The 12,279-nt window shown below is 41.0% G+C and overlaps 1 protein-coding gene across 5 annotated transcripts in view; it reads right to left on the bottom strand.

Moving 5' to 3' along the window:
* itga7 (integrin, alpha 7) overlaps window positions 1–11,425 on the bottom strand; it is a 39,020-nt gene extending 27,595 nt beyond the window's left edge. For all 5 annotated transcript variants that reach the window (XR_014276917.1, XM_082534233.1, XM_082534234.1 and 2 more), the window contains exon 1: window positions 10,914–11,425. Coding sequence is in view for 4 of the 5 variants with exons in the window: in XM_082534233.1 (XP_082390359.1) it covers window positions 10,914–11,131 (218 nt within the window). In the remaining variant the exon portion in view is untranslated. The remainder of the gene's footprint in view (window positions 1–10,913) is intronic.
* Between the last annotated feature and the right edge of the window lie 854 nt (window positions 11,426–12,279).

Raw genomic sequence — 12,279 nt, 5'->3', positions numbered from 1 at the left:
TGAAAACAAACCGTCAGTCATTTTTTAATCAAGTAATTACAGTGCTCGAAGAGAATTACAGATTGCCCATTACAGAAAGCAGGAGGAGGGGCGACTTCACAAGGCTGTATGTAAATTAGTGCGTTCTTTGCACTTGAGAATTTAGAGTATGTACAGAAAAAAATGAAAAAATGTTGTCAACAAAACAAAATACCAATGCACAGTTATTACTGCTCCTTTCCAAAACCTCTTAAATGTCCACACCTCTGCTCTGATTTGTGATTTACAGCCACTCCAAGGCCATCATCCCCTTTTTCACTCGCTGATCATCACAAAAACAACACAGACACTCATTATGCTGCGCTCATATGTTCGCTGAGGGGAGCATGTGCAGTGACCCCAACACTCTCTCCACTATCCCATCCACCCATCCCCCATCCAGGTTGGGTGTCCACACACACGGTCTCTTCCTCCCTCACTCCTCCCCCACTTTCAGGAGTCACATCTCTCTGTTTAGCCTCCCATACAGCAGCCAGTGAGACCAGCAGGGAACCAGGACAACAATGTGATCAAGTTGAAAGAAATCCATCACATATGTTGCAATTTGGACCAATAATCCTGCAGTAAATAACAAAGAAAGAGCACAAAAATGGTATTATATATACAGCAGGGTTGGCCTATCCCACAGACTTGGTCTCCACGCGCTTGCAGCTTATTAAATTGTTTATACCAATTTTGGTAGTGTCCATCTTCCTGTTGAAGGATCACGTGTTCCTCTGTGGCTTGGCGAAAAAATTCCCCGAACCCTTACAATGAAATTCATATTCTCATAAATTAACTAGTACTCGTGCTAAAAACAAGGGTGCCTTTTCTTTGTTGTGAAAGAAATACTTGGGGTGGAAAGTGTTGACATGCCAGTCTGTAAACAAACCAATACAGCAGTGAAGAAGAAGATGCAAACATCTGCAGGGAGCTGAATTCAAAGCCCTGCATTGTTTGTTTAGAAAGAGAAAGCACTGGCACTTTTCACGCTTGTCCATTTAATCATTTTAAAGAGCAACAGCAGATACTTTTATCTGAAGCCCAACCCTTTTCTCTGAATGTTTCAGCCATGGGCTTTAATAGCATAATCACATTTGTGAAATGACTCAAATATGCTGCAAATATTTGCAGTGTTTTGTTTCACTGCATTATTGCTAGTGCTTCTGAGTCTGTGTGCTCACACCCTCAAACATCGTTCCACAACAGAGCAGCGTGAGATTGCTGCTCTATAGACAGAAGCTATAAAAGATCAGCATGGGGCCCAGAGGCTTTTTAGACCTTCTGTTGTTATCTTGGAGTAAGACTGTGACCTCTGACCTGGAAATACACAGACTCACGCATCACACTTGTATACACATTCACAAAATATATGCTATCGTGTGTATAAATGGCTGAAAAATGCATTAATACTCATGCAGATAGTACGCAGACTGTGAATTACAGGCCTACACACAGGCTGTCGAACAGTGTCGACCAAGGTGACGACTCTCGTGAACCTTGAGCCAAATGGCACTTTTTGTGTAAACACCTGACTCCAGTTTCTTGCTGACGAGAAAACAACAGCTGAGAGCGAGGTGACCGAGTTGTGAATCACCCTGTTTTAACATTTCCAGTATGGGCAGGCGAGCAGAGAGTTGGGCACTACTCGATAATTTGCAAAAAGAGAGAGACAGAAACAGCTGCCAGTTCCTGCAAATCTCCTCTGGGATATTGTGGTTCACTGCCCACGGATGTGACTCAACGTCCTGCCTGTATGTGAACATCACAATCGTGGTGCATTAATGTACAAAAAATAAGATTTGTTTTTTTTTAGCTGACTCTCACGACAGCAAGAAGAGGCAGAAATGGTTCTTGAAGTACTTGGTAACCCCATCCTCACAGCACATGCATTTTTAACAACCCCCAAACTCACCACCTGCCCCCCTGATCAATGAATGAAGAGCCATTTCGGGGCATAGATGGGTAAATAATGGCCCTCGGGTACTATACCATCCCTTGTCTGTTCCTTTTATATTCTCATTTTGTCCCCCATCCCTGCCATTAGCTGGTCATACATGTATTGATCCGTCTCTGTACTTATCTATTAGGGTTCTCAAATTCCACTGCTAATTTTTAGTGTGTCTTATTTATTTCCCATTGTCATTGTTTTTCTTTAATTCATTAATGAACTGCAGTTTCTTGGTAGTTTGGTGCATAAGCTGTCTGGGCTCTCTGGAAACTCGAATCTACAGAATATAGTGAACCAAAAGCAGTTAAAAAGTCAATTCAATGTTAATATCCCAAAAATGCTTGTGATCACATTTGGAAGCCCATTAGTCACATGTGTTTATTCATATATGTAACAGCTTAATTTTAGTGATGCATAAACTTAGCCAACACACTACATTTCAACTTTCAAAGCATGGTGCCTTTTTATTCTGCATTTCATTGTAAGTCAGATTCGTCAGTTCAGCTCATATCTGTTGAAATTACTGACGCAAGTCTCAATACGACACTGCAACAATTATCTATTAAAGAACAAATAAAACATTCACTTTATATGATCACTGCCATCAAAATTGAAAAATTTAATTGAAAATCTAGTTTAATAATTCCAAACAAAAAGCATCAACATCTCTCATAATTTCCTGCTCTGGTCTGGTTTGCATGGCACGGTGTGTTTCTGGACACAGATCAGAGGCCCATCAGTTCTAAGTCGAGCTACTATCTAGGAGATTTATTAAACTGCTTCTTTATCAGTCACACACACACACACACACACACACACACACACACACACACACACACACACACACACACACACACACACACACACATTTAATCAAAGAGAAGGCATGCAATGATTTATTCATCCCTGCAGGTCCCGTTACCATCAGACCCTCGACACCTCCCCCACATTCAGATCGTGCCGTTTTCATAAGTGAGTGCTGGGGTCAGCTCAACGTATTGCTAAGATTTTTATCGGAAATCAAGGAAAGCAAAAGGTCAGAGTCAAAAATTACAGATCATTATTTATGCAGTTAATGCTACAAAATGTTTAAAATTAAAAGCATATATGTGTAACCTCAAGATTTTATCTGTTCACTGTGAAATTCAGATGCAGAAACAGTTTCTGCAGCACTGCCTCCATCAGATCCAAGTTATATGTTTCAGCCTGACGCTGCAGATTGTGCATCAGCTTTCAGTGTGCACGCAGTCTGCAAAGTAATATTCCTGAAAGCTCTGGACCAGGCAGTGCTGCTTCCCACCGAGCTTTTGTCCAAGCCCAGGCAGTCCAGCAGAGGAACAGAGGAATGCTAAATAGACAGAGAGTGATTGGGAGGTAGAAAAAAGGGCATTAATCGAGTGTATGTGCACGAGAGACTGTAAAGCTCGTGCTGCATAGCCTTTGCTTTTTCTGATCCCTCATATAAATAAGCACTGCAACAATTCTTAGATTTATGAGGCTTTCACATGAATGGCCTCTGGGAGATTTAGTGAGAAAGTTACTGTGGGATCAACTTAAAGGGGGGAAGAGAGAGCGGGAAAAGAAATCATGAATTGAATTAGGGAGGGGAAAGGGGGGACGCTTCATTCTAAACTCTTAAGCCAGGGTGAAAAAGCAGCTTTTATCTGCCTGTTGTAATGTAAATGAGCACCCATAAATTCTTCTTTGTATAATAAATGTGTGAAGAAGTTCTGCTGTGTCCTGTTTAAAAACACTTATAGATATATATGTGTGAAACACCACAGGGAGGGATGGAGAATACTGTGAATGAGTCATAATTCATAAACTAAAATCAGGAATATTGTCCAAAATGTGGAAGACTGATCTTGGCTGTCGAGGTGAAGGTGAGGGACCGCCAAACAATTTTCAGCTAGTAGGAGAAGGACACGTCATCAACACAGGGCGGCGAACAGATATTGATCATGTGTTGCTGTTTGAATTGTTGTCTTCACTATAGAAGTTCATCATTTCTGATAAGTGCATAACTTGCAGTGTTCACTAAGGTTTTCACAAGTTTCTAGTGTGCACAGTTTAACACATGGAGTACTAACAGAAGTAACAGAAATGAGGTGACAAACAGGTTCGAGGTAACAATCTGTCAGTGAACAGCTCATTGCACTTATGAAATGGAAACTCAGTCTTTCTACACAGTGTTTATGACTTTATACGGTGGTAGGTAGCTTTTTCCAGAAAACATCACTGTGACAGTGACATTGTCTCCTTGGCCATAACTTACTGTGGTTTTTACAGCAAAGAGCGCACTGTGGCAGTGAGGCAGATGGCAAGATGGTTACATTGTTCTTGGTCAGATCCTCTCTCAAGCGACATCCAAACATGAAGCGATTCAGTCGTTGCTCATTACTAAAACAGTTGGTCATGACCTTCTTGGCTCTTGTTGCCATGGTAATGCTCAAATGTATTTATTACCCTGTTGTATATCAGTTAATGGTATCTTTAGCTTTTGGTGGTAGCTGCTTTAATTGGTTGCCTCAGTGTTGATAACCAACAACTGTCACTAGCATGCATTTCACCCATTATCACTTAAAGTCAGTGGCTTTATACAGTTGCTGGTCATCATGTAATTTTGAATCACTTCTTGTGTAGATGCCCCTTAACAAATATAATTACTAATTATATAAAGCACATTCCTGTGTTGAGTCATTCATTAAAGACATTGAGCAGATGTTGGAACAAGTTCCACTTTCCACTTAAAATTTTCACTATGACTTCAATGGATGCGTCACGATTCGGCAGTGTGGCAGGCAGTCACAATACTGTGACTATCTATTAGGTCAGACACAGACTACCTGTTTCCCCCAGTTTTTAGTGTTTGTTGGTCTAATCTGTTGCTCGGTGCATTTTCTGTATAGATCTGAAATCAGAATGAGAATTATAATCCCTATGTAGGTTTTATGATGTTTTTAGAAATTATGATGTTTTCTCTTCTCCAAAGCAGAACAACAAAGTACATGGGGATGTTTCCCAAAATGTCAAACCCTTCTTGTTTTGCAAACTCTGTATGCCTTTGGAATTCAGCATGTGATCACCCCTATGTCCCAGTCTTCCTTAGGGTGTTAATCATGCCTTCGGTTCAAGAGGAGGATTTGTTCGGCCTCAAAAAGCATTGCTTTGGATTCATATTCAGCCAATGAAACCAAACTCCAGACACATGTCTGTGACTATGTCAGCTACCTGTGCCCCCCCAGGCACTGAGACAGACTGCGCCTACTCTCAGAAGCAGTACCACATGTAAACATGACCCCTACTGCAACCTGAGACTTTATTACTTTTCCTATGAATGCTTTGCAACGCAGTCAATTGTAAATCAACTGTAGGATAAATCACAGTCTAACAGTATTGTCAATGATGTGTGGCTTTGCAGCACGCACTGTATATGGATTTATTATATAGATTTGGACTTTGATATAGAATTTGATAATGCACAAGTGATGTTACAGATATTTCAGTGAAAAAAGCAAGCTAGGATTAGCAAAGACGGACTGCTGTGCCTGGACATGTGTTAAGCACTCTGAAACTCAGAAATCTGTACATTATTAATGAATTATGACAATATTAGAGCATATTGTCTTATAGGAATAACTTTTTCTTAATTATTTTGGGCAGACTTACCACAGCGTAAAGATGTTTATTATTTAAATTTAGGTAAACAGGCAGTGGGGGGCTCAAGCCCAGGGAGATTCCCGTCTTCACCAGGCAGTACACTAATAGCAGAAGCACTTCTCTTAGCATTAAAAATAGCAGATGTACACATAACTCAGACTCAAATACCCATCACGTCTCATCCTCTGTTTGGCGTTAGCAGCAAAAGATGAAATTCTCTCGTTTAAGCTTTGGCCTGTGCTCAGGAAGAAAAACAAAGGTTTAAAAAAGGCTCTAAACTGTGGCCTAGTTTTACTTCAGCCGTGTCAACGACCTGCTTGTCCTCACAGTATGTGAGTCAGTATGATAATATTGTGTCACATGGGTTGACCTTTACTGCCATACTGAAAATAAGCTGCAAGGTTTGATGCTGCAAAACTGAACAAAAAGGCAGTCATTGTGTACGCGGTATCAACTCCAAACAGTATTGCCTTTTCTGATCTTTGCTGAGCTTCTGATAAACTGTGAAACTCCAAAGCCGCTGGCGGTGAAACTCTTTCAGGGGCGACAGTATGACTACGCTGATCTGTATTAGCACTCGCATTACTTTATAGTATGATTTAATCATGAGTCAGCACAGCACAGAGCATCAAAGAAAAATATCATTTTCTCAGTCGAATAGAGTGACATAACACACAATGACTGTAAAACATTATGGCCACAGGTGACAGTAACCCAAACCCTCATCATAGAAAAAGAAAGTGAGTCAGTAGCATCTGATTACAATAAGTTTCAGGCAGACGGCTTCACGAGGGCTGGAGACTAAACTACCAAATAGGAAATGTAATAACACAGAGGGAATAAGGCTTAATGGAAATGTATTATTCAGACAGGAAGCATAACTATTGTGCTGCTTCTGAATAATACATCTCTGAAGGGGCATTAAAACCTCTAATATTTAGAATTTCCCACCAAGATACATGGAAGAATTATTTTTTCATTATGTTCCTAAAAACAACATGTCAGGATTGTCCAGAGTGTAACACACTAGATGGTTTCCATTTCCCGCTGAAAGCCATTTTTCTTTTAATAAACATAATTCCAAAAGTCTCATAGACCCTAAGAGGATTTTTATTTTAATGCAATTTATGATTTTACCTCAAATCTAATTAAAACATGACTTAAAAGCATGCGAAATGGCACAGAATGATTTTGTGTTGGTGATCCCAGAACACACGCTGAGAAGGATAAAAAGTATTGGTAGTAGGGGAGACCGGGGATAGTTGTAACATTTTTGACATTTCTGTCTGTAAATTGGAGCTCTTTTAAGGTAGTGGTTTCAAAATGTAATGCAAAGTATTTACATGTCTCGGCTATTAAATAGTGCAGCTATTTTCTCTGCAGCACAATTACCCACTGCATGGTATGGCCTCAAACACAAAGAGTGAAATGTTACAATTAACCCCATAGTCTGGGTTAGTTGTAACATATCCTGGGGTGAAATGTAACACAATGAAATAAGGGTACTAACAAAATATTAACATGTAATCTTTGTTTATTCAACACATGAATGCACTTAGAGCCATTAATGTAGCTGTGTGTGTGTGTGTGTGTGTGTGTGTGTGTGTGTGTGTGTGTGTGTGTGTGTGTGTGTGTGTGTGTGTGTGTGACAGAATGCAGAAATCTAGCTTTTGAACATATTCCAACCCCCCAAAAAAGACAAGTTATGGAATTTTCTGCAACTGAATATTTCATTAATTTTGGTTGGTCTTCCTCGAGGTTGGCCTCATTGGCTCAGTGGGCATTATAACCTACAACTCTTGCACCAATTTTGAACATAACAATGAAGCTGAAAAAATGTAGTTGTTCACCAGCATCGCAATTCCATTACTTTTTATCATGGCTTACCTTGGTGTGGTTTGCAAAGTGCCTCAGAAAGATGAGGAACTCTGTTTCTTGCACCCATCCTGATTTATTTCCACTACCAGTACTTCCTACTGGTCCATCTCTGACACAGAGGTCTGCATAATGTATGTGTGGGAACACAAACAGGCATTAACCGCATATACAAAAGCGACCAGTGAACCTCTCTCTGCTGATGTCGTTGCCCCAACTTGTTTAATATAAGTTAAAGTAATAGTGTGGTAAGTTGTAACATCTGCATTATTGTTACAACTAACCCAGACTGTTGCTGTTACAACTGACCCAGACTCCTATAGCCATGAACTAGCTAACATTACAGCCAACGGCTAAAACATTAGCACTAAAGACTTACACAGAATATATCCCCATAGACATACAAATAACATAATTTAGGTTTGATGAGTTTAACTGCAAAGCAGATAATGCTATTAGAAATTGAAATAAAGTAGAAAAACTTACTTTTTGGCATACAAATTACTTTTTTTCGTGTTAAATTGTCTGTGTTTGACGAAATGTGCTGATTTTTCACATGTGATAGCAGAACTGAATTAGGCATGCACAGGATGAGTCACATCATTTGAAACTTAGCCCTGATTGGAGAAATTGGAAGTGTTACAACTGACCCACGTTACAACTATCCCCGGTCTCCCCTACTTTATATTACAGCTCTAAAGTAATATGGTAATAGTGGGGTTATAATGTGGTTTAAAGACAGAGGCAATAACCATGTCATAACATTTACTTATCACACAATAATTAAGGCAAAAACAATGTGGAATACATTATTAATGTGGGCTTATTAACACATTAATGTCACATTTTATTACATGTTAAATTCAAACGACTACAAAGAAAATAAAATTTTATTGTATTACCAAAATATCTGATTTTGACTCCTTAGCATTTGTTTCTGCAGCCCATACTCATCGTTTTTAAGTGCAGTGAGTTTCTGTGCATTTTTAATCTGGCGTCCGCATATGTGGACATCACATCGCTACTGGCTGTTGCTCAGGTAGTAGCTCACCTACTAGCCGGAAGGTTGGTGGTTTGATCCCAGTCTGCTCCAGTCTGCATATCCAAATATCCAAGATACTAACCCCATGTTGCTCTCCAATTCATCCATCGGAGTGTGAATACATGTGTGAATGTTAGATAGGCAGCACTTATAAACAGCTTAAAAAGTGCTTGTGGGAATAAGTTCATGAACAAGTTGTTTAACCTCCTAGGACCTGCCGTCCACATATGTGGACATCACATTTTGGGTTGTCTAGACCAAAATACTCAATTCTGCTCTACAAGGGCCTGATGTCCACTTACGAAGACATTATACTGCCACTGTTCTAGCAAAATTTAAAAGAAATGTGGATCTCATTTTTGTCAAAAACAAAAATCTGGTATTTCTTTGTTTTTATATTCATCAGGTCCCAATCAGCCCAAATAGCAAAGAGAAATTAAAAACGCCATGAAAGAGTTCGGGTCTTAGGAGGTTAACAGACACAGCTGTAGCTGGTGGACTGAGAGCGGCTAAAGAGTCGTGTATTTTCTTCAGGAGACAGTAAAGACTAAAAACAGAGTTAAAAGCGTTGCATTTGTCAGTGTGGCCATTATTAAAAATAATATTTTCTAAAATCGTTTTGTCAACTTGCTGAAATGGCAGAACGTTCTCAGACTGCTTCTCCTCCACAAAAGTGGGCATAAAATGCTGCTTTACCTTTTGGCCTAATGATTTCATTTCTTGAGCTAAACACTTTTAAAGGACATTGGTGTTCATGAAAAAATGTAGAGTAACAAAGCTGAAAGTTGACAAAATTTGTAATACTATACATTTCTTTGTGTATAGTCAAATTGTTTTGGGCCCCATTATTCAACATTTCTAAAACCCTGGCTGGCTACACCCTGCAAAGTCATCTGCACAGACCGACTGAGGATGAAATCACCATAAAGTCATCCAAACACAAAGTACTTTCCCAGCGTACCGGCAGCAACATCATTCATGCCACTCTCTTCCAGTAGATGCATCATCACATCAGCACATCAGGTCAGAGTTTTATTGACTGTCTCCTGGCTCTAACATCCCTGATGGACAGTTTTGCTGGAGTCTTATCCCTTGTTTACTCAGGACACAGCAGTCAGGGATACAATGAGTATTCTGGTAGTTGCTTTTTAAAATAAGTCCCAGGAATGCTGCTGGACAGCATGCTGGTTTTCAGAGGGATGACATGACTGTGTCTGATGTCATTCCCCTGGTCTTACCAGGCGACAGGGTGACTCCACCCCGAGTAAACTAAGCAGCCCGCAGTTAAATATGGAGCTCCAAAACAGGAGCCTGTAGCAAGTTAATTCCCTCATCCTTAAACATTAATTTTCCCTTATACCAGACATGTGACATGAACATTGCATTTGCTATTTTGGGGTTTGGAGTTAACATTACATTTATTTATCAGTAAATTTCAGAGGAAGATATTACCTCAAACGCTGCTATATTTATTTTACAGCTATAGTTCAACTGTTGGTTAAGATTTGGAATACATGTGTATTCTTCTCTGTTAGGATCTTATAAAATACAGAGTGCTGTGATATATGTAATTATTTTATATGCATGATTTTTCTTGCAATTCTGCAACTTTACTTCTTAGCTTCTGAATCTCACCAGATAGTGTGTGCTGTATTAATCTAAGAAGAGACTGTTTGACAAAAAGCAGCACCAAATTCATGACTAAAAGAAAATACACCACCAAATCAGATGGAACAGATCTCGTCAATATTAACCACAAAGCATCCAGACAGCTAAACTTGGGCAGCCTTTTATTCGCGGTCCTGTCGTAAACATGTCCAAAGATTTGCACGCAGGCTTGTTGTTATCATTTATTCATGACTTGCTGAAGGATTGGAACAGGACTCGTGAGTGTTCCGGTCACACTGGAAGACTCATCAAAACAGCTGCCGGCAAACAGCAGATCAGAGAGCAAACACACATGAACAGCTTAACTTTGGGTTCACAGGCACAACCAGACAGACTGAAGACTCCTCACTCTATACTTCATGGGACATGAGTTCCTCCAAGAGAATGACTTAAAAACACTCTTCTACCTTTTAGAGAAATCAGATCCTCACTTCTGATTCAGGAAGCTTGCTCTCATCCACTTTCCTCTCAGTGCAGACGCTGCACATAAGCAACTACTGCAGCAAAGCAGTGATTTGACAAATTGATGCAGTGCAGAAATGCTGGCTGTGTTGGCATTAGCATTTTAGATCCCTAAGAATGAACTCACGATGAGCTTTTGTATGAGAAGCAGGTGCGCACACAAGACATCACATATTTGACCTGAGTCAGAAACACACAGGACACACAGGACGAGCTCAGTGCCGCATTCACACTCACCAGCTCTGAGGGTCTGGATTACGCTGCTGGTGAAGCGTAAGAGAGAAGCCAAAGAAGGTGCCAGGGTCTCCCAACTTATGCAGTGTGTGAGTAGTATCCAAGTTAAAGCCCCAGACTTGAGTCGAAAGGGTCAACACACCCAAAATAAAGGTAGTCCACAGTTTAGAGGAATCAGATGAGAGGGGACAAGGGTTCCCATGTCCCACCAGGGCTGCCATAGTGGGGTGCAGGTCTTCTGGCAAAGCAAGTTCAACTCAAGAAGAGCACAGAGGAGATTCCTTTTGTGGGTCCCAGAGAGCCAAAGGGCAGTAAGGGGAAACCCTGCGTGAGCCTCCTCTGCTTTGCTCTCCTCTCTGGATGCCTGCCTTGTTTCCCTCGCTCTATTGCGCTGCCTCTCAACTCCGTTTGCTGCTGTCAGTCTGGAGAGCAGCCTGTGAAAATGCGGCTGCTACTACTATGTGTGCAAGTGTGCTTCCCTCAATGCATGTGCGCCTCCCCCTCCTCTGTGCTCAGAGGGAGACAGAGGACAAGTGCCTTGAATAGCCCGCTCACTCCTCCCCCTCCTCTCTCTCTCTCAGGCCTTCATCCCCTCCTCCCTCCCTTCCTCCCTCCCTCCCTCCTTTTCTCCCCTCTCTCAGCTGACATCAACACTCAAGGGACTTGTGCCAAAATACCAGGCAAGGTTGTCCGGATACTTGGAGGCCATTGAACAGAGCGAGAGCGGGTGAAAAGACAGCAGACTGTTTTATCTGTTGAGTTCACACGCTCCAAAGCGCCTCCCTCTGTGACCACCTGTTGCTGCAGGTGCATGTACATCGGAGTAATGCATAAAAGAAACTCAATGTTCTTTTAGCTTTAAAGTCCTGACATCTCTGGAACGTATCTGGAGGACAAAAGGGGCAGAAATGTGCACAGTGACCCAGGAAACTTTATTTCAGGCCTTTAGCTCTCCTGAAAAGACAGAGTGGAATAATGTATGCACTGTGACTAAGCAGTGCCAACAGGGACATAATCTAACAAAGTGGGACTACACCCACACAAATTTCTGTTTCTCTGAGGTCAAATCTGCGCGCAGCTGTCAGCGTGTCACCTCAACTGTCCACACAATAAACGTCACGCAAACAGTTGCACATTAATTACACAAACAGGTGGCATTCTTGGAATGAGTTTACAGGTTTTTAGGACCTGTTTCCCCGTGGGGAGGGGGGGGGGGGGTTCTGTCAGGATGGGTTCGTTCAGATTTGATTGTAAAAGGTGACGACGCATTAATGTGGGTTGAGCAGGATTTTCAAAGTTTCCATTTTTGACGCAATACTTTTTTTTTTATGTGGACAGAAAGCTAAATATCAACATAATTAATATACAT

This window comes from Aulonocara stuartgranti (assembly GCF_965226115.1).
Source record: "Aulonocara stuartgranti genome assembly, chromosome: 5".
Taxonomy (NCBI): domain Eukaryota; kingdom Metazoa; phylum Chordata; class Actinopteri; order Cichliformes; family Cichlidae; genus Aulonocara; species Aulonocara stuartgranti.
Note: the sequence above shows the minus strand (reverse complement) of the source record. Positions and strands in the feature narration are given on the sequence as shown.